We start from the raw sequence: 23,846 nt of genomic DNA, 5'->3' as shown, positions 1-23,846 counted from the left end.
GTAACAACATAAACAATTTAAGAAGGGAACAATATAACAACCTAAAGATGTAAACATGTAACAACACAATATATAAACAAGACATAACAATGTAAACATGTAACAATGCAATGTAACAAATTAACAATGTATCATCAAAACAAGGTCAACATGTAACAGCGTAACAATTTCACAACGTAACCATGTAACGTAATAAATAATAAGGTACCAATGTAACAATGCACTGCAATACAACCGTCCTTAGCAGACTTTCTTATGTTAAATCAAGAAACAAGCTTGAAAACTTCCTTTTGCCACCCACCCATAGTGGACTTTCTTACTTGTATTATTCGTTATTATACCACGTAACTATTTAACTTTAAATAATGGTTGCTCAAAATACATGTCACTTGTTCTCCATGTCGTTAGTTGTACTACGCCCCTTCAGAAACCTACAAAGCCCATATATCTTCCTGACGTCTGGGCTGCAATAAAAAGATATTTAAATAATTTTTGCTTTCCCTTAAAAACATAAAGATCACCATGCTGTACTTGTAATACTAAACCTCCGCCTTGGCCTCACTCATAGCACTATATTTAAGTATGTAAAAAAGGACTGGCATGTCTTCTCCGTCTGCATTAGCCATTTTGCTTGGCTGGAATTAGGGCTGGTGATAATAGCATGGCTTTGGAATGAGTTCTGTTAGATGATATCAACGTTGACGAATGGTTGACAGCATGGTGCATGATGTCACCGCCTCGTGCTGCCCCCCTCCTCTCACTGCCACCTCAGTCATGCTCATAGCCCGGCCATGTCATGACCGACATATCTTTCCACAGGAAAGATGCAGGTTGCTGTTTATTTTATTTTTTACTTCATGGAGATAAGTTTGGGCCTGTAAATGATTGAGACAAACCAATGCTTTGCCCCCTTCAACCCCCACGTTACCCAAGATGGTGCATTTCAATTCTACCCGGTAGGCACAGCGGACAATTTATGGGGAAGTTTGGTTGTGTGAGACTCTGAAGTTCACAGTGCAGTGGGTTTGCCTGAAGGAACACCTGCTCCTTGGGCCCCTCTTCTTCTTTGCTGCCCATTTTCAGATTTCTGGAGAAAGAGAGAAATACCAGAATGTGTCAGTTGCACTGAGCTTAAAGAAGTTGCACCTCATACAGAATGGCTAGACGTACTAAATCACATCATGGGTATGCTTCTAAATTGTAAAGAGGTGGATCCTAATTATGGGGGTGGGCACTGCATTGTTATCAGTCTCAATTCACTTCAGTGACCATGCTCTGACTCGGAGAAACCAGTCTCCCAGCAAAGCATCGTGATGCTGTGACTTTTGCGAGTCAGTGCAGCCTTTAGTGTGGAACTAGGGCCACACCCTCTGTAGTGTGATTGGCCCCTTTCTTGTGTCTTCAAGGCGACAAATCGGTGAAAGTTGTACTGAAACAGCAGCCCCCTGTTACAGTGGCGGATCTGATCGCAGGCGCCAAGTACCAACTGAGGGTTTACTCCCATGAGCTCAACAGCATCAGCAGCACACCGTTCATCTTTAAGACCAATCCAGGTGAGGCGCCACCTGGCTAGGTGGAACCGGGGTTCCAGCCAGGTGGGCTACTTTGGGTGCAAGTCTGTCAGTATTTATTTCTACGGTAACTCAGTCAAAGTTGGGTGAGTTATTTAGTTTTTTTTGTATCCATGCATGTTCTCCCAATGGTAAACTCAAGTGAGTCAGGATAAGACTTCTATGTTTGGATGTCACCAACTTTGTCTTGGTTGTCTTTATGAACAGTATCTAATGTCTGAGTGGAAGTAAAGGTTATATTCCTGTGAGATGAAACTTTGTGAATTATAAGACTTTTACACAACTCACATATTCTGCAGGTAAATACTCATATTGTTCACAAATATACCTCCGGGTTCCTCTTTGATTAGTTTGCATGGATATGATGAGTCTATTAATAAGTTGTATATACTGCAGTGCAGCTTAAGATCTTTATGATCTTGAGACATATACTCTTCCATCATATACTCTATGATGGAAAATGGCATTTATTCTAATTCAGAGCTAATATCTGTAACATTTCAGAGGTATAATGTCTGGCAGCATTCAAAGAATGAAAGAGTGTTCTTTCAGGTTGTACTGAAATTATTTCTGGGAAGCAACAACTATTTTCACACAACAAACCCTCGTACCCCACCTCAAATTCACACACTGTGTAATGGGACACAGTGTGTGAATTATTACATTATTGTTATAGATTCTGGATATGTGTTCGGGGCCAATAATGAGATGTTGGTTCTGAGTTGTTGACTTCTGCCGAGAGCTCTGCAATGCTTCTTTGATGTATTAGCTCTGACTCATTGTGGTCCAGAAAAGCACTCACTGTGTGTCTACTCTCCTCTCTCCTCCCCTGTGTGTGTGTGTGTGTTCTGTGTGTGCCTCCAGCCTACATAGACCAGGTAGACATAGCCACTCAAGGCTGGTTCATTGGCCTGATGTGTGCCATCGCCCTCATCATACTGATCCTTCTCATCGTCTGCTTCATCAAGAGGAGCCGCGGGGGAAAATACCCAGGTAAGGCTTCGACAACCACTAGAGGACCAACATTAACCCCACATAGCTTTCTGACAAAGGTTTATAAGATGGATTGAAGCAACATCATTACACTACCAAAGTGGATGATCTCAGTATTATTCCCATCTTACACCTCCAGGGTAATTTCACAATATTAATATTTAGGGTTATGGCGATGAATATAAATACTGCATTTTAATTGTATTCCTCAGAAAATAGTTTTGACAGTTTGGTAGATTCAATTCCTCTGATTGCTAGAGTTCTAGCAGTCAGAACCCTTTCTTCACTGTAATCCAGGAACAAAGCATCCCATTGTATTCACTGAATTGTTAAAAAATGCATTGCTAAAACAGTGAGTCGATTCAATTTACTTAGCTCTGTCTGCAATGACCAACACAGCGGCAGAATCTGAAATCTTCTGATTGGACGTTTCTTACCAAACTCAGTAGTTGGAGTGAAGTGAGATACTGAGATTTTGGTAGCAAAGTAAATAATGGGCTATGATGTAGCTGCCTTCTCTTTTGAACTTTAATCAAATATATCTTTGCATCATATATGCTCAAACTGTCACTGTCACCTGACAGAAGTACAAAATCAGTTTCCTTTGCTCCCATTTTTGCTCATTTGCAAGTTTCCACCGCTCCCAAAGAAAAACAACCAACATGATGGCCCTAATTTTGAATGGTGGTGGGATACCTAGGTTTTAGTCTCTTGTGAAAATCAAGTTTCCTTATTTGCTCCATTACAAGTCACTGTGATCCATGCAATCCAGGTGACTACTGCATTTATTTGGTTACTGAGGGAAGTTAAGTGAACTGCTTTGACTGTTGTTTGACTATTGTGCTAGATGTATTCGTTATGACGGAAAACAACAGACCAATAGTCAAAATGTCAGCACCCATTTTGGCACAAGAAAATAGTCATGACAGAGCAAACAGCACAACAACACAACTGGCTGCTATTTACCAGGTCATACATGACAAAGAGAATGTTTGACAGATTCCAGTGTAACAGTGTTGAATATCTGATCCAATACCACAGTCAATCTATTTATTACTCCCCCAAAAACAAAAAGTAAAAACAACAACTGTATTTTCTTTGTTTAAATCCTGCAACATGGATGCTGATCTACAATATGTGATGATTCAATGCTTTGGAACAGCAGATGTTGGAGTCATGTTAATGTGTTGCAGTTTCTATAATGTCTAGGTGGTGGTTGCGTAACTGGTTTTGCAAAATATCTGGGTAGGTGCTGTAAAAGTGAAGAACTAACACCTAATAATGATGATAACCAAGTCAAATAAGGATGATAACCGAAAAGTGACTAATGAGAGGAGATCTCATAACGTGTTTGAAGCACTGACACACCTGACAAACCCAACCCAATGTTCTTTAACTGCTACTAAAACTGGCTTGCAAGTCTCTAAAAACATGCAGTGTTCCTAATGTATACTACTGAATACATGAATTACTGAGGCAGAAAACAATACAAAAGCAGTCACGTGGAAACACTTTTCAATTTTCAATTTTAAATGGCAACAACTTAATTAAAGTCTTTCAGCAAGCATCTTGTATCGTGTCCTGTTAGTAGAGTTCATTCATTTCTTGCGGCAACACAGTGCACAGTCCACATCTGTTTGCTTTATAGAATCAGTTATTATATGCAGCGTGGTTCCGAAAGAATTTCCTCACATTAAACTAAACTGCATATTCAATTATGTGTATAGGGAAATGTTTTTTCTCCTTATTTATTTTAGTTTTCAACAAATACGTTTCTATGTGGACATATTTGAGCCTATGTTCACGTCGCTTATGTATTCACATCTTAATGACAAGTATGCACGTCACACATCACTTTCACCTAGTAGGCCGTGGTTCAAGTCCCGTGTGAAATGAAACCTTGCGTTAAACGTTTAAAGTTTCATACGTACAGAACTGCATCTTAAGAATCGTAACAAACTGACTTTTAAGTGAAACCATACTCTTTTACACAATCTAAATAAGTATTTTTCTTTTCAAACTCTAACATTAATCCGGGAGAAAGAAAAAAACTGTTACTTAACAGTTAATAAAATGAGGGCTGAAGACAAAGACATGGAACTGAATTACCAGATGACGACTAATAGAAGGAATTTCTGTTCAAACTAACTCCCGGAAACCCCTCAACATATGGATGGTTTTGTATGTCAAATCTAAGCACAACAGCAAAATGCTGAACATGTCACTGTTGTTCTTCCTTCCTTAGTCCGTGACAAAAAAGATCTCCCCTTGGACCCAGTAGATCAGAAAGACCAGGACGGATCCTTCGATTACCAGTAAGTAAATATCACAATGTGAATAACATCAGCACCACCTCCATCTGTGCCTATCTTTGTTTGAACGCTGGCCTTTGAAATGATTTGAAGTTCATTTGTTTTAGGTTTTTAGTTATCGAGAGAATTGGATCAGGTTGTATAACAGCGAAGTAGTATCTTTTATTCAGTATGATGACTAAGTGTTATAGCCAGACATTTCAGTAGTTAAAGCAATAGGGTGCTGCAAGAATGAGTCCTAAAACACAGACATTAAGGATCCTTTGTCTCGAAGTTAATGGTTTTTTAATGGTTTTTTGGTTAGACGCCTTTTAATAAGGCCTGTGGTTAACACAAGCGTCAGAGGTTATTACATAAAATACGTCAGTAAATCATTTTGTAGCTTTTATTTGTCCTAAAAAAGGCAGTAGCTAATAAGTGGCTAAAAAACAACATCCACTAGAAACAATCAGCAGACAGACTAAACTGCCTTTATCGCCTTCTTGTGAAAACTTGTGTTGTGGTTTGTTTATCGCCTCACAATAGCTTTTCCCTTTTTTTGCATTCAGGGTTCAAAGACTATAGACGCTAACTTGATGTCATCCCTGCAGCACTCGATAGTCCTGTATGGCTTATACTGAAAATGATGGGTCACATAGTTTCGATGACATTAAAGGGCCAGTGTGTAACATTTAAGGGGAACTATTGGCAGAAATGGAATAGAATATTATTAAGTATGTTTTCTTGAGTGTATAATCACCTGGAAATAATAATTGTGTTTGTGTTACCTTATGAATGAGCTGTATATAGCGATATATGGAGCAGGTTCTCTTCATGAAGCTGGGTGCCATTTTTTTAACGATACCCAGCCCAAGGATTGTTAATTAATCATGGTGAATAGGGCTCCTTCCAACACTAATGCAGACACATTTGAAAACACATTGAATTATTTTCAAGCTGCTGTTTTCCACCCTAGAGTAAAAGTTTTCAAAAAGGCTCAAAGGACACGTTTTATATTTTACTGTGTACGGAACCCACTGAAAAGCAACAGGTGTTGTTATTATCACATGTTTCAGTTGATGCTGTATGATGACAAAGCATAAAAGTCTTAACGCAGCTCGTAGCATTAATTAGCAGGTAGCTTTTATGACACTTGGACACTTGAGCAATTACAGCATCACAGACGTGATGCTGTAATTGGCAATAACAAAGCGATCAGAAAGAAAGTGAAAGGAAACAGAAAGCAGATAGAACCTTTTATTATTATCTAGCCAACGTTATCCAACATTTTAAATACCATTCCAAAGCAATGTTGCTGTAAACCTGTTGACCCTCTATGGACAACTAGTTTTTAAGAAAATCGTGGTGAATAGCTGTGTACAATTGAGGCTCTGCTCGCCATCCGAACACCACCTTTGTGGTCCTAAACCTTTTACTTATGTGACCGAAGGCCTGTGTGTGTGTTGTGCAGTGGTCCTCTATGAGAATTACTGATCATATACAGTAGGTCGAGGATGAACTGTATGCTCTGTGCAGTATGTGTTGGTAAGCAATGTGTCTTTTGCTCCCACCAGGTCCCACTGATCTCTGTGACTTCATTCCTCTTAATGAAGAATGAGTCTGTCTGTCCTCTGTCTGTCCACTTTGACTAAAAACATGTTGAATATAACCTGCGTTCTAAACCCAAGCTGCACATGTCATGTTGTAACTCTGCTGTGTGAGAGTGGCACTAAAACCTTTCTCATCACTGTACACAAGCCTCCATAGCAGCACACATAGCAGCAAGGATCCCGTCTGTAATAGACTAGCCACGGTCCATCCAGAATCCAAATCACCAGAGAATGTCTTATCATTGTGTAGCTCTGCTTTGGCGCAAATATCTTTTGCTAAAAGCATAGAATTTCTGAATCTGATGGAGTTGGAATTCAAAAGATAGCTGTATATGAGAAAGGAGGCGCTATCAGCACTTATTATCACCTGCTGTGCTTAATACCGTGTGATTCATTTTTATCTTGTGTGGGAGATCCTGTTTAGCTCTTTAATCAATAATGAGTCTAACGTTACTGTAATACCCAACCCTTCTCTTACAGTCAAGGTCATTGCTTTGCTCTGATTCTGACCCGCACTTTAGCTCTCTGTGTGTGTTCCTTTGTGTGTGTGTGCGTGTGTGGGTGTGAGAGTGTGTGTGTGTGTGCACGCATGCAAGGATTTACATGCATGTATCATGTGGAGCTTGTCCTCCTCCTCTCCTCTTTCTCTCTCTGCACCCCCTTCTCCCTCTCTCACTGTCTCCCCTGTGTCCTCATGTCTCGTCCCTCTCTCTCCCCCACGCTGAAATGGGTCGTCTGTCCCTGACAGGAACGAAAACGAGAACAGGTACTTTGGTTTTCGGCACGGCATCTCTTGGCCTGTGCATGAGTTTTGAGGGAGCAGGTTTTTATTCCCTGAGCTGGGGAGAACGTGGGCTGGATAAGGTGTAGCTTATTTAGAGAGACCAAACAGGACAGCTGTTTGGATGAGACTAATAAATGCATGGCTGGCTCTTTGGTCAGTCTGCAAACAGAAGTCATTCAAGACGAAAGCAGTGGGAGTCCAACTGGCTTAGCACTGCTTGAACAATGTCACAGACAGGATTTTAAGTAGCTGATACCATAGTGATTCAATGTGATTAGCAGAGATGAACAAGATTCAGCTAAGTGCCAGGCTGTGGTTCCATTATGGGTGTCAAACTGTCAACCAAACTATTTCATCTTCAAGGCCAGGGCTCCCTGGCTCTGCAGCATTCTGGTTCCATGATGGTCACATGACATCCAAGTGACAAAGAAAGACAGACAGAACTGTGCTTTAGTCATAAAATCTATTTTATTAAAATCCAAATCCAGAGAAAAAAATGGGAGGTAAATATTTCCTTTTGGATTGATTTCCTGGTTTCAAACAGCAGGCTGACACATTTTTTCAGTGAATACGAGATGATGTGACACTTTTTTAAATTGAATGAACACAATAAAGACACTAAAACTCACAAGCAACCGGTGAAGAGCAGCAAGGATCGATGTGAAGGGGCGGCTTCTCTTAAAACAAGTTAAAAACCTGAAAGCAGTGTCTTATATCAGCCAAGCTTGTATGTTTCATTAGAATAAAGTGCATTGCATTCATCTGGATTCCTTTTTTTAATTCTGCAGATGAAAATTATCTTTTTTTAATTGTCTTCGTAGAACAAAGCAGGACTGCACTGTTTTAGTCAGCGGAGCATCAAAAGACAACTCAAAAGTAGAGGTCAGGGGCCTCTTCTTTAACATGATGAGGTAAGGCACCCAGACTAGACTGTTGACTGTTAATGCTGCTCATGCTGGGGGTCCAGAACCTTGGATTTAGGTTTAGGTATAGACCACAAATCCTCGATACATTTCTGTTTACGTACAATGGATTTAAATGTATTCGGTTTAAGGTAGGCTACCTTTACCTAATCTTAATGCTAAGCTAGGCTGATCCACCTGTCACGAGGTTGATCAGGATCTTATTTCACCAGTGTAGAAAAAGAAAGAAAATAAGTGTATCTCCCGAAAAGCTGAACTGTTTCTTAAAAGCTCTAGTTGCCTGGTGACAAGTCAGCGTGAAACAAATGCTTCGGCTTGGAAAAAAGAACAACAGCCACAGGTGGGATCACTGCCACAGTTGTTGGAACAGAGCATGTACTAGTTTTGTTTTGCATGAGGCTATCTTTAAGAAGGGTCTTAACATTTGAGACCCCAAACTGAGACATACTCTATAAAAACAGATTAATCACTAAATATCCTCCCCGGTGATGAATATTCTGCTTTTAAATTGGCATACTTAGCACATAAAAACAAGCATAATTACAATCCAAAGATGGCCAAGATGAAGGGAAATTATATATCAGGTAGGATGTGTTCTCTCAAAACACAGCAGAGCAGCTGCTGAGGCTGGAGTCATGTTCAGCACTAAATATAAAAAGCCTGCTGTTAATCATAGTTGTGGTTCAGCCCTAGGCTTGGAGCAACATTACACAAGTCCATTTCTCCTTATGGGATAGTGCCTGTGCATTTCTGTTACCCTGAGTTGCATATGGATCAGTCATAGCTTGTCAGAAGAAGCTTGTCTGGAACTTTAAAAGGCTCTTCATGGATCAGCTGTTCTAGCAGTACGAGGGGACGTGATCCCAGAAAGCAGCCAGAGAGAACAGTACGGCAGGTCTTGTCCTCTTTGTTCCAGCCAAAGGCACTAACATGTTTTTCACCCTTCTAGAGGTTAATTGCATTGCGATTGCATTTCTTCCCTCCGCCGGCTGACATTTAAAAAGCATCCGCCACCAGGTGCATGAGGTGGGAGATGGAGAGGCAAATCAATTTGGGTCGTAGTGAGGGCAGGGAGGCAGCATGATCTACGTTTGGGATGACTTGACACCCTTAAGGAAACTGGTTTAGGCAACAAACAACAAATAAGTATGTTAATAATAGACATGGGATTTATAGAGAGTGTTACTGAAAGTATATCAAAGTAAAAGCATCAGGAGCTACGGACTATTTATTGAGCATTTATCTCCTGTTGGCTCCATCTGGATTTGCATTCTGTCCTCTTTCTGAGATTCTTCAGTATTTTAGTGTGCAGAACAAAATAAAACGGCATTAACTCTTTTTAGAAACACAGTTTTACTTGCATGAATATCACATGTATAGTGTAGTTAAAGGATAAATCTCATTTAGTACAACCTGGGTCTTCATTTACATAGTTGGCCATCAACATTGTATAAATAGCTGAGATCTGTGAATGCAGCCACAGCTCTTTAAAGTCAGACAGGCCAAGAAACAGAAGCATCACACCATCATGTGGGTTGTAAACAAACCTCCAGGTCTGCCACATTTATTTGGAGAAAAAAAAGCAAAAGATGTTTCCGTCACATTTTACAGATGCACTTCCTATTACAACTCACTGTAGTTGTGTGCAAACACTTTTCCCGCGTAATGAAGGGTCATCAGTGGCTTTTCAGACAAGCTCACTTTCACTTTAACCTCCACATGAAGTGGTTTGGACAAACTGTTTGCTTGTTTACAACCCAACCCTGCTGCCAAACCAGAGCATCAATAGTGTACGATTGGATCCATACATCATCATGAGGCGTGGAATGGTCAGAGATAAACTGACTGACTGCTCGTGGTTCTTGCCCTTTAAGCTTTGTAATAGTGAAGTTTCTGTGTTCCCATTTCTCAGCAACTGGTGACATCAGTGTTGTTACTAATGGGAATGATGGCCACTAAAATAACCCACTAAAACAAGGCCCAAGTTGTAACGAGCTGGAATTAGATGATACACATGCTATGCAGCCCGTTTCTCATACGGACAAAAAAGATTATTAACCCACTTCTATTGTTTTAATCAAAGCTCAAACATCTACTCTGTTTCATGCCATTAGGGTTATGATGATTTAAATGTATTAACCTCTACCCATATATACATATATAAAGATATATAAATGTTGTTGTTATGTTGTCCTCATCTCTCTTTTCAGTATCTGTGTATTAATGCATGTCTGGTTGTCCATCTGTGTCATGACTGTCTTTCTGTTCTACCTTCCCCACTTTATGTCTGTGTCCTTTGTCTCTTTTTGGGATTTATTTTCCTCATTGGTCCTAAAGTGCTCTTGAAAGGTACTGTATGAAAGGAGAAGAACCCTCTTAATCCTGCTCTAAGAAAACCTCTTCTTTTATTGCTCGTTTGCAGTGCATTTGAATTGAATACTGTCTGCTGGAGCCATTCCACTTTGTTAACATCCTAATGAGTTTTATCTAACAAATGACAGCATTTGTAAGCATGGTTAATCGGATATTGGATATTATTTATTTATCGAACCCATACAATGCCTCAATACAAATCTGTGAAATTAAACAGAAGTAAAAATCAAAACTCTATAGTCATTTTAATCTGACGTTGCAGATTGGCAAATTCGCTTTTAGCGAGTAAGGTTATCTGAAACTCACTCCCATTCTCTAAATAACTTCCCCCACCTTTTGCTCTTCTAGTAAACAAACACCTAATCAAATAATTGAATCATTCCGACTCTGCCCTCTTTTGAAGACATCTTGAAGTCACTGAAATAAAAGGATCCCCCCCCCCCCCCCGGGTACGGTCAACAGATTTGACCGGGGCAGACGGTTCGTAAAAAGGCTCTGCCTCTTGACCACATTTCTTTAATTAGATGTAAGAGATGAAATCTCGAAGCGCTTCAGTGGCCCTGGTGCATCGAGAGATGTCTGATCTGCTGTTGGCACTCTCCAAGCATATCGGAACCACAGAGTACACTCCTTACGGCACACTGAGTCAGATGCATTGATCAGCTATGAGGACATCCGCACCTGAATCCACAACTTATTTGTCTTCTTTCCAAAAACATACACACTTGCTGCAGTCTGTAACTATTTGGAAAGTGACACATTTCTTTCTTCATTGGCTCTGTATGCGGCTTTTGTCATTTTTGTGACCTGACTTGTTGACATACAACCCAAGTCGCTGAGAAAATGGAGACTTTCTTGACTCAACCCAGTCGCCAGAAAGAATGTTGGCATTGTACATTTCTGAACCATAAATAGGTATCATAAAAAAAATTTCATTGCACAATGCCAAGTGATTATCTATGTGAAACAATGATCGCATTAGGCAACAAAACTATCATGTTTTATGTAACAAGCGCAAAGACAAAGTTTACTTTTGGTTTCACACGAGACTCTAACATCAGTCTTCTGGGTGAAAGTCCTTTGTTTGTTTGATCCATCCACCACTTGTCCCACCGGCCCTGAGTGGACTTTCTAAAGCTGTGGTTTTCTGAAACGTACAGTGCCGACATTTTTTTCTTGCGACTGGGCTGCTTGACTACTTAACATTCTAATCGATTAAAACATGACGACCATGCTCTCGCATTTACCCACTTTATGCTCAACTCCAATTTCCTTCATCTCTTTACCTTGTTACATGTCAGCATATGTTCTAAAAAAAAAGCGTATATCGTTTCACTATCTCTGCTTCTCTCCCTGTCGCTTGCTCTACTCTGTAACATAATTTTTGTGGATTGATAGAATGACTACTGGATTTTGGGTTTCGATCAGTCACATTGGGTGGATTTGAATTGTGTCAGATTGCGATTGCGCTGCTTCTGCCGTGTATTCTTGATTATCAACATGTCTGGTTTCTAACATGTATTTAGTGATGTCTGTGGTTACCAAAGTGTTTCAGCATGGCGCATGATGATTCTGAGAAGCTACATTGTAGATTCTGTCCTTGCAGAGTGAATCTGAATACATAATGTTTGATAACCTTGAAATGCGATACACAGACCCCAGCAGAGAAGAGATATCAAACTGAAAAATATCTCACCTTTGCATCCTTCGAGTGCACCTCCCGCTGTTATGCTGCTGGCTTGATCTGAGACAAGAAAGCTAATGCTAGTCTGTAGCTCTTTCTCCCTGTGCATGAAGTTATCTTCGCACTAAAATCAGAATAAAGAGACACGCAGCCATTCTCTGAACTGAAATAAAGCACAGCTCCACAAATGAGGTGCACTGGAGTTTTCATGCTTGATCTCAGGTCAGAATATGGCCACCATTTAGCATGTGTATGCAAATGTCTCATTTGAATTTTTGACGACAGTATTTATCTCTTTTAATCACCCCTGTCTCCTACCAATACCAGTTTCATACCAGTGTATGTTTGTAATAATTCCACTGGTAGTATTGTTGTTCCAGTCCAGGAAGTGTGACGTTCTTATACTGTCCAGAAAGCATGTTATCACAGATAATTCAGGTGTATCCTGTGCATCCCCAGTTAGCTTTAGGGATTAGAGCGATGAAAACAAATATGTTGACAGTGATTGTTTCAGATTCATTCAGTGTATTATTGGCAGTGAATAGTTTGCAGATAGATTCAATCTTAATCCAGGCTATTTTTGTCCTCTAAAACCTAACAAATGAGTTTTATCTGAACGTAATTTTCAGGAGACAGGGTTGCTTTTAAAACATAGAGGCAAATACTGTATAGTGTTCTGCAAAATCGACTTATAACTATAGATCAACACGCATCTTTGGTATAAAATGCTAATGCAGCTGTCTTTTGAAAGGATGGGTTTGTATTCTCTAAAGTCTATCTTGATACAGTACTCACATGCTATAAGCATGTTGACAGAGTAGTAATCCTGACTTCTGTCTGTTCGGGTCCCGGTGCTGTTAACCTGAAGCACGACTACACATGAATCTGGAGATGTACTGGATGTAAACAATTCGCAAAATACTGAGGTGGTGTCTCCATACAATAAGCCCACGTTAAAATGCAAGCTGTCCTAAGAAGTTTACAATTCTACTACTTTTACCTCTACGTTACTCTGACAATGTTCAGTAGTTTGGGAAGTTCCTGAGCAGTTCTCAGCTGCTCCAACAGTAGTGGCAAACTTCAACTTGCTAGCTTAGCTAGCTAACATTAGTGGTCTGCGGGGGTCAATAATAGGCCTAAATACATTTAATCAACTAACGGTGGCGTTATTGTGAAATATAACAAAATATGATTCTAACTAGGGAAACCTAATGCCTATCGGCGTCAAAAACGGCGCCTACAAAGTGTCTGCTAACAGTGTTAACTGGTAGCTGTCAGCCAAATGTGTCCATGTTGCCGACGGATGCATAAAATGTTTTGTCTGCAACAGTGTTGCCAGATTGGATTGACAGAAAGTAGCCCAATCAGGGCATCGGGAAAGGATGTTACATTTTTAATTGAGCCTACTGAACTCAATGTCCTGTCAATCTCAATCCCACAACTCAGATTATTGGGAATCAGAACTTTATAATGGTAGAAACTGCTCAAAAGAAAGCAGCCCAAATTACCGCAAGCCACACACTTAAAAAAATAAAATAAAAAGTAACCCATGAGAAGGAAACCGCCCAGTCTGACAACTCGCAACTACCAGGAAAAAAAAAGAGCCTCATAATAGCCTTGGCTGAATTTAAGAATGCATCTTCTCATAGACCATAACAGTGTATATAGTCACCATCACTCACAGTGGTGTCGCTCCACAGAGTAATTGCTTCATGGTCAGTTTAGGAGCAATAATTACAGAGAACTCTTACAAATGACATATAGCATGTGCGTACTGTATTCACATTATTAAACCAATCCTTTAAGGAAGAAATGGAAAGGAAATGACTCATAAAAGTCTAAATTCGAACCTAATAAGATCGAAGTGACCTGAATATTCTGTTTATTTATTTGTTTATTTATATTTTTTCAGTCACTAAGCATGACTGAAAAAATATGAAATGAAGATAATTTATTTACCTGCAATCTGCATAACCTTTCACTTCCCTCTTTTAACCCGTGCTGATGGGGTCGACAGGGTCCCAAACTCCTGTCGACACTGAACTAGCATTCGGCTCCCGTTTTAACCTTCAACTCTGCTCCCCATCCACCTTTGCAGCAGCGACGAGGACAACAAGCCCCTCCAGGGCAGCCAGACGTCGCTGGACGGTAATGTGAAGGAAAGTGACGACAGTCTGGTGGACTACGGCGAAGGTGGTGATGGCCAGTTCAACGAGGACGGCTCTTTCATCGGCCAGTACACTGTGAAGAAGGACAAGGATGAGACGGAGGGCAACGAGAGCTCTGAGGCCACCTCACCCGTCAACGCCATCTACTCGCTGGCATAGCGCTGTAGCGCCAGCCACCTCCCCCCTCCCCCCCCCCCTCTGACTAGAGGGCATTACGACAAACCACGGCATCACACACCAGACACAAACACACACACACATGAATATATTACTATATGAAACAGAAAGACCGCAGCAGGGCCTGTCTGGAGACTGGGTAGGCTTCCCTCTACAGATAAAGCCAGGGGAACACAGGAGTGGAATTAGACCACACGCCTTTGTTTTAGTTTCCAGCTCAAAGAAATTGGCCCATTGGAGGTGGTGTTTGGACAAAGAGGACAGTGCTTGTCTTCCTCGACTCTCTGCCTGCCCTTACACAGACTTGAAGTGTGCCTTCAGGGCAGCTTTCAGCACTTAGAGGCATCAACAAGCGTTCTCTAGAAATTTTTTCTTTGGTTCGTTTCTGCTTTAAACATTTCAAGTGTCCCCGCTCTCTCTCCCGATGCGCCCCTCATACCTCTGTGTAGCATCATCATGGTAAAGTACACACAAGAGGTCCCGTACACAAACACACACACACACACACACATACACCTGGCCCGTCCTATAACATATCAGCTTCTAACCATCAAACTCAACAGGATGCCGGCAGATATGTTTATCATATTGATATTTACGCAATGAAAGATTTTAGTTTTTCCACAGCTGGTAGACGAGTCATTGATTCTTAATGAGTGCTGTATTCAGTCCTGGCACATATTTTAGTGCCCTGCAAAACTATGCACTATCACCCCCTCCATAGCATTCTGGGTTTAACCTGGTTAGTAAAAGTACACGTTTTGGGTTTCTTTTTTTTACCACTCGCAGGCTAAATCACTTGTACGATGTGGTAGACTTGTTTTTCTTACTCTACTTCAAAATGGCTGCCACAAGAAAGGGTATTTCTGCCACAAGCACCAAGCTCTGCTACAGTATGTTATTAATGAAGACTATTATTTTGGAGCATGGTAGTAACTTAGTGCAAGAGGAATGGAAGGCAACAGACAGGAACGTAAGCTTTGCTTGAGAAACACCAGTAGACCGCAACCCAGTGAATTCCCTAGTTAGCATGCAGGCTAATGCTGCATTCATGTCCAATAGAAACAACTGTCGGTTGACAGCGAAAATGTTGACAGATGTTTCTGTTTTTCTTTTGATTTTGGTTGTTACATGGATTTTATACCAAACCAGACATTGCAACATCAAAGGGGTTTTAAAAAATGGATATATATTCCTCTACAAATTCCCTTACCTGCATTCATTTTCTCAATTGTGACACCAGAATTGTGGATTGTTGGGTCCCAACTCCAAATTTCCACATTTATTTTTTGCTCCTGGAAATTGAAATATGTATTCATTGGAAATGTCTACATTCCCTCCCATGGGATATGAATGCAGCACAAGAGGCTAGGATCCTTGTGTTCAGACTACATCAATGCCTTGCATTTTGCCCACAAATGTATTTTCTTCTTTTTTTTCCGACTATACGTTTTATTTGTTCAGGAAACAAAAAGTAAATGCTTTGAGTGCTAACATTAGCTTAGCACAAACCACAAACTGTATAGCTAATAGTTGATGGTACAGTTTTAATTCATAAAAACTACTGAAATATCAAGGACCACAGTAATTCCCTGGGTTTTTTTATTGAAAAAAATCTAACATACATACCAACCTCCAGTTCTGTCACTTCCTTCCAGGCTCTTTTCTTCATATGTTCATGAATTGGAGTCATGAAGTCTCGGAATAGTCAAAAAGTTTTGTGAGCATCAGCATGGACATATCTTTGGCTCACTTAATTTTATTAATTTGTGCCCTCTAATGTTTGTGCATTGGCTTCATATGCAATCACAGCATTCTCTTGGTGTGTAGTCTGAACCCACCGTTACAGGAGGATCGCCACCTCTGTCCCTCCCTCTAGGTTTTATGAATACAATTAATTTGCTGATCATTACAGATGAAAAAAAGACATGATTAGCGCCGCGTAGAACACTTGATTTAAATGACCGAAATTACAGCATGAAAATATATAAATCGAATTCACACCCACCTTTGAAATTAAACGTATCAACTTATTTTTTTGCAGAGGAAGAAAGAAAAAAGAAAACAGTACCTTTTAGAAACTAATTTAAGCTCAGTATTCTACTTGTCCTACAACCATATTTGTCACATCATTGTTCTGTTAGCAGAACTGACCATGTTTCTTTATTTTGTACTAGATGTTCACATTTGGTTCACAGCATCATTTTGGCACTCATACTGTAGTTACCTGCTACTCAACAGCACTATTAAACCCTCCACTGCTGAATCCGAAAGATCTTTACTTCAGTTAGCGACTGGAGTTCACATTGTATTTCAAATATTTATTTTATATTTCTATTTATTACATTATGTGAATAGTATTAATATTAGTTCTTAATTTCATAATTGTTATATACACATTTTTGACCAACTCATTTTGTTGATTCATGCAAGAAACAAGCCAGAAATAAAGATGTCTCCAGAATCTGTCATTGTCCATCATGAGAGGCATTAAACACAATATGTTTCAGATATTTGTGATATTTGTAGCAGCTGGCTTGTGCACTATAAACAAAACAACATACCTGTCATGTTTATCTGTCCATCGTGCTGCTCTTCACGTACTCATGTTGTATTACAGTTACTCTGTGTTGTTATTCAGATTTATGTAACATAATCTTTCCGCCTCACAGAAAATTAATATTGTTGCTTATTATTTATTTGACACATATTCTGTACATGTAGGTCCTGAAAAAAAACACGTATATTTGTAAATATTTCGACAAGTCGATTCCCCCAGAAAAATGCTATATCTGAGAAGGAGACAAAAAGTCACAATTCTGTATCCACCAAGCAACATGTGACAGGTGCATCTTTAATCTGTCGTCCACCTTTGTAATGTAGCTTTGACTAACATTTGCACTCTGAAAAAGTATCGAGAATCATCTTTCACTCTATGTTGCTCTTTGCTTTGACACGGCACTGACTGTGGCACGTCTATTAGTCACTTGTTTGATGATGGTTTGGATTCTGTATTGTGAAAGAGGAACAAGTTAGATGCTCTATGATGTAAATAAGACGTAAGTGCTCCTACAATATTCTGTTTGTAGCATTGTCGCACACAGACTGCTACTAGGCCTAAAAGAACATGAATTCATCGAGGTATTGGAACAAATAATCCTTTTAACTGCAAAGACTCCTTCACTTAACATGCCTATTGTTGCATAGTTAGTCCAATTTCAGGGGCCTCCTTAATACGACCAATTCATACTTTTTGTAACCGGACTGTATGTCGACGGCACATGCTCCAGTTCCGTTCCCGACTCCAGTGCAGTTGGTGGCGTATGCACATCTAGCTGGTTTGCCAAGAAGAAGAAAAACGATCACAAAGACAATGCTTTTGTAGAGAGGTTTTGCAAAGGGATTGAATAATTTGTCTATAAAGGACCACAGAGACAGCCACATGGCATTACCATTACCAACTGAAATGGAGTGTGGATTGTGAAATGTGCATGTGTGGAATGTCGGACCGACGCAGGCCTTCAATTGTAGTATGAATAGAACCGATAGAAACCAGAACCAACGGTGGGTTTTATTCCCAGTAATCACTATTTACATCCTGCACTAGCTTTACATTAGTCCGCTTTCTCTGACACTATAACAAGTTGACAAGGATCGCTTAAATGCACAATTAAACATGTGACAAATTTGGGTAAAAGAAGGCTTTAATTCCTTGCTCATTTGGAGGAGCCTTCTAATTAGGACAGACTTCATCAATCTGCTGAAGAAGGAGACCCCTGAAATGGAACACAACATTTGTCCCAATGACAGGCGGACATTTTGAAAAGAGTTCTGGCCTGGTATTTCTCACCCCTTTTTAAAAAGAGATGTCTCCAAAATCACAACCTCTCTGTCAGTAATCCCCTCTTCCAAAAACCCATGTTCCCTTCTGTCTTTCTGCAGAAACTCAAAGCAATATCCTTTTAATCATCCGGGTGTTTACGCTGATGCCTTCGTGTTACAGTCTGACCACAGGGGGTTGTTAGTTTGAGGCACCGAGCACAGACATCTTGACAAGAACAGGAGACCGCTGCTGAAATAGAAGAAAACAGGAAGAAAAAGCACTGAGGGGTCAAACATTGGGATGGAACATATAAGTCCAAACTTTCTCACCAGACGTTTTTTCCAGATCTGGTCTGGAAACCTGCACCTCCCTCTTCCCACATGGCCTTTCCGCTTTCCCCCCCTTAAGTGGATCACAGTGGGGAAATGTTGTAAACTGGCTGTATAACAAAGAAAAGATAATTATGCATATTTGGTGATGAATAGTGCTTTCTTTCTTGTCCTTTTATCCGTGCACGTTGACTCTCTTTCTACGATCCGCATTGTCTCAACTCCCCTTTAATGGGGGAGAAGATGTCAATGTGCAGCTTTGTGTTTTTCTTCATTTCAAAATGCTGCAAAGTGTAGAATTTAAATAGTGAACACACAAGATTTGCAACTGGATGTTTTTTTTAACGATTGATCACATGCTGTTTGGCTTTTTTTATATGAATTCTAATGTTAGTATCTTGTTTTTACCATTATGTATCAGAGCAGCTCGTCAAAGTCTCGCTTCAACACGCAAAATAAAAGCTTTTGTAAGGTACATACTCAACAGAAAATGGCATAAATATATTCACCATGTATGCGTGTATGATGAGATGTTGCAACTTCTGCTAGCGACGCCTTCTTTATAGTAAAGCTATCTCCTTTTCTCTACCTCTTGACGGCTGGTCTCTCTGTTCATCTTGGAGCTTTTGTCATGTTGTTGAAATGTTTTATTGTAGCTTGAAAGAAACTAAACAAGAAAAACCACAAAGAGCATACATTGTGGTTTGTCTGACCATGTGTATAGTGGAGCAGCTGTAGAAGATACACCTGACTGTCTTCAGATTTCAGCTTGAGCTAATTATCAGACAACCATCACAGTCTTGCTGTATAGCAACCATTGCCATTTTAAAATGCTGAATCAATGCTAAATCATCCACCAAGGGGCAGGCAGGGTAAAACCCTTGAAAGGTCCATCGCGATGCCTGACCTACTGTAGGGGCTATTCAGATTTCTCAGTGTTCAGAAGGAACTACATTAACCAAAAGAAACTCACAAAACTGAAAACACACAGGTGTTAGTGAGGCCCGAGGGTTTAGCAGCTCCTTTCACAGTGGTAATCACCTCCACTGGTTTACTGCTCCCCTCTCATTTAAGCAGGGGCCTATCAAGCCAAGAGAGGTAGTGCTCTGCGCACTTTCTTGAGAATGAATTAATCAATTAGCCAATATTATCTTGAAGTCTCTCACCTTGATTAAATCAAGTCCAGTGTATAGGCCTAAACAAATAAATGTTATGAGAAAGTGTCTAATGTAAAAATCCCATTTAATACTGGGTACAGTGCTACACATAAACATAATTTGATTTTAAAATGATGCTGGATTTGATTTAATTTCACATTTTGTGACTAACTGTTGTGTTTTTTAACAGTGTTTATATAACCTTCCAAGTTTTAACGTGAACTTGATTAGCCAACCTATTAAACCTATCTGAGAACTTGTCAAATTACCTGCAAAAAGCAAAGCAAGATCCACCAGTGATCAGCTGGCGAATCATTCTACCACTCTACACGCTACCCTGTTCTCTACCACCATAATCTGTTCTCTCCTCTATCACCCCACATCCTACACTGTTCTCTTCCTGAGAAGTTTTATTTATTATAGCGCCAAATAAAAGTTATTTTATGACACTTTCCAGAATTAACAGAATCAACATTCCCCATGAGCAAGCACTGGTAAGAAAATGGTCCCCTTTAACTGGTAGAAACCTTGAGTAGAACCAAGCTCTCGGTTGACTTCAAATAAGTGGGTTGAGAGAGAGAAAGATGCACAGCGACAACGAGCAGTGGGCATTAAGCAAAACCACAGCATGATCAAGGATCCAGGTGCAGCCATGACGCATGGCCACCTGCGGGACAAGACAGCACAATGACGTCCCAGATGCCAAGTGAGTAACATGTATTAATGAATAGAAGGGAGAGGAGGTTTATAGCAGCATATCTTGGGTCTAGTCCAAGACAAACCTGAGCCAGCACTAACTATAAACCTGAGCCAGCCCTAACTATAAAACTGAGCCAACCCTAACTATAAATGATAACAGCAGGCTCTGGTACATGTTCTACTATTGGAGACCACAAGTAATCCTGCATTCTGGGAGGGCAGCTCTCTAGTGTGGTAAAATGGTACTATAAGCTTTTTAAAGATATGATAGTGCCTGACCATGTACGACTTTGTAGGTGAGATGAAGGATTTTATATGATATTCCATATATTGGCTCAGGTTTGCCCTGGTCCAGCACCTAGATATGCTGCTATAGGCCTAGACTGCCAGGGGACATCTTAGGATACACTGACCTCCTTTCTCCTCTATTTCCTTCTGTATGAGTTCCCATCAATGCACATTACTAACTGCTCCTTCCCTAGAGTTTTTGTGCTTTCTCTCCTCACAGGTTTCCATGGATTGTGGTTTTATCTGGACCCTGGTCCTGCCTCCTGCCATAGTTCTGCTGACGCCCACCCTTTGTGCTTTCTCGCCTCACAGGTTTATATGGATTGTGGTTGTTAAGGAGCCCAGTCTACTTATTGGACTACTAAGGTGTTGTTTTCTCCGGATTGATCTGGCTGACGCGCTCTTCTTTTAATCTCAATTTCCTCCACGTTCATCTCGATTGCAGACATGATCCATTGTATGTAATCTCCAAAACCTTGCCAAGTGGCCATGAACCACAGGGAGCTGAGGGATCCATGATTTACCACAATATCTCAAGCAACCAAACTCTTTTTCTTCTGGTTCCATGTTTGCCTCTCTTGGAGCAAGGGTAAGTACTCCCTCACCCATCTCTTCCAGAAAAGATCTGAGAGGTACTGCACTTGACTCCATACTGATCATGAGTTTCGAACACTCCAGGTGGCAAAGCTGGTTTTCCCTTCAAGAGAAGTAGATGATTAGGGGTGAGCGGTTCCAAGTCATTGAGATCGTCCGAGAGCTTCGGAATTGGCCGATCGTTCAAAATAGCCTCCGCTTCACAGAACACTGTATGAAGCCCATCATAATCCACACTTCTCACCAGGCGGATCAACCGTTCCCACACCCCACCAGGGTGTGAACCTGCTGGTGGATTAAAATGCCAACATGTCACAAGACCCCCTGACTCCTGCCTCCAAGGCCTGACCTCATTGGTCTGGCCTCTTTCGCGATGCCTCTTGCCTGGTGGGCCGGCCTCCTGCCTCCGTGGCCCTGCCATGATGTCCCTTTCCTACAATGCAATGTGGTTGCTGAGGTACTTGCTCTGCGTAGGCCTTACTGATGAGTTTGTTCATGTACCCTGAATACTTACTCCTGGTGCAAACATGTGTTGTTAAGAAACCTTTTTCTCAAACCCTGAATCCTTTGTCTCGCCACGGCAAAGTTATTCCTGTAGGGCAACTTCAAACAACATTTCCCATCCTGAAGTACTGCCGAGCGCTCCATGGTTTCCAGAAACATGAGGTCTTCTCTGGACATTTTCTTCTCCTCAGTCTTTTCATGGAACTCATGATTGTACTGATTTGCCAGCATTTTTTCCAGTTTGCACACAGAGATCATGTTCATTGTAGCAGAGGAAATCTCTGCCACTAAAACACCACTGTTTCCGTTCAGCGGACCATTAACAACCCATCCTAGCACTGTATTGATAGCGTACGAGCCACTCCCACGGCTGTTGATGACCTCCCAAGGTTCCAATATCTTGGGAGGGTCGATTCCAATCAACAGGTCCACGCTTGCCTTTAGGTTTGGGATGTGAACTTTTGACAAATACGACCATTTAGTGAGGTCTTCAGCTGTCACCATGTTATCAGCAGTGACTGGCATTTTGTTCTGTGTCAGCACATCTGGTAAAGTATAAAAGTCATCACTGTCCAGACCATATACCTACAAACCACTGGTACTACAGTTTCCTGCCCCATTGTCTGCAACAAGAAATTGGTTATTTTGCCTGTAATATTCAGCTTCTGCATTATATTTTTTGAGCAGGATGTGGCTAAACGACCAGGATCCAGGAAGGCATACGTTTTGATAATGTGATTTCCTCTTGCAGATTTCACCTTTACAGGGAGAATCCATAGAACACAACGGTCCTTACCGGCCCCTGTATGTCCACAAGTTTTCTGGAGAGGACAAACATTTTCTTCGTTTTCTCTAGTGGCCAGATGGAGATGTCAACAAAGACCTAGTTGAGTATAGAATGACTGTACACTTGCTTGGTGCTGTGTCATAGCCAGTGGTGTATAAAGTACCCAAAAGCAATACTTGAAGATACCTTACTAGAAAATGACTCCAGTAAAAGTAAAAGTCACCTATGAGAATACTACTTAAAGTATCTGATATTTACTGTACTTAAGTATCAAAAATAATTTTCTGATATTAAAGAAGTAAATGATGTTGATAAAAAAGCAAAGGGTCAGAATTCTGAAGTTTATTCTTTTAAGTGCTGTGGCCACCATGACCAAGGACAAGGAGTTGAATAAATAATTGGTTGGCTGTGATCCATCCATGAGCAACAATGTTCAACAGCATATATTTTACATAAGTATACTTTTGCATCTACTATGAACTTATCATCATAATTCTCCGAAAAGCAATATGACACTATATTTATAAGTATGCTCATTCCGACTGGCATATGTAGACGGCAAATGCATAATATCGTGTTCAGCAAAAAATATCAACTTGATGCATCAGGTCAGTGTTTTGAGAAAGGACACCTGCCTTGTAAACTCCTATGGGCCTGATTTGAACACAATAGCCAAAGGTTTTGCTCAAGCTAAATCTGCAATTGGGTGACTGCTACCATCATAACTCGATCTGATCATCCACAAAATGACTCAAATGATCAATGATCAATACTAAAGCAGCACTGAAAGTAATAACCCAGTCATTACTTGAAACTGACAAATGTCCTGTTCATCTTCAAAATAACTTTTTGGGCTGAAGACTAGTCCTGCGATGCTAAATAGCCTTTCACAGGCTGAGGCAGGTAGAGGTTTGTTCAGCTTCACAGACAGCTTGCACACAGCTTACGCACAGCCTGCGCACTCCAATACGGTTCAAATCGTAATTCTGCACTCTCGCGGCTCCTGTGGTGTGGTGGCTAGCTAACGTTAAGTTAGCTAACGTTAGCCAACGTTAGCCAATGAGTTCTGCAATGATTATAGCTAAGATGAC

The 23,846-nt window shown here is 40.6% G+C and overlaps 1 protein-coding gene across 1 annotated transcript in view; it reads left to right on the top strand.

Moving 5' to 3' along the window:
* Positions 1–14,562, top strand: part of nfasca (neurofascin homolog (chicken) a) — an 82,333-nt gene extending 67,771 nt beyond the window's left edge. The window contains exons 26-28 of the mRNA XM_034533459.1: positions 2,436–2,564; positions 4,810–4,879; positions 14,328–14,562. Of these exons, the coding sequence (XP_034389350.1) occupies positions 2,436–2,564; positions 4,810–4,879; positions 14,328–14,556 (428 nt within the window). The 3' untranslated portion in view covers positions 14,557–14,562. The remainder of the gene's footprint in view (positions 1–2,435; positions 2,565–4,809; positions 4,880–14,327) is intronic.
* The last annotated feature ends 9,284 nt before the right edge of the window (positions 14,563–23,846 follow it).

The sequence above is a fragment of the Cyclopterus lumpus genome, chromosome 5, assembly GCF_009769545.1.
Source record: "Cyclopterus lumpus isolate fCycLum1 chromosome 5, fCycLum1.pri, whole genome shotgun sequence".
NCBI classification, from domain to species: Eukaryota; Metazoa; Chordata; class Actinopteri; order Perciformes; family Cyclopteridae; genus Cyclopterus; species Cyclopterus lumpus.
Note: the sequence above shows the minus strand (reverse complement) of the source record. Positions and strands in the feature narration are given on the sequence as shown.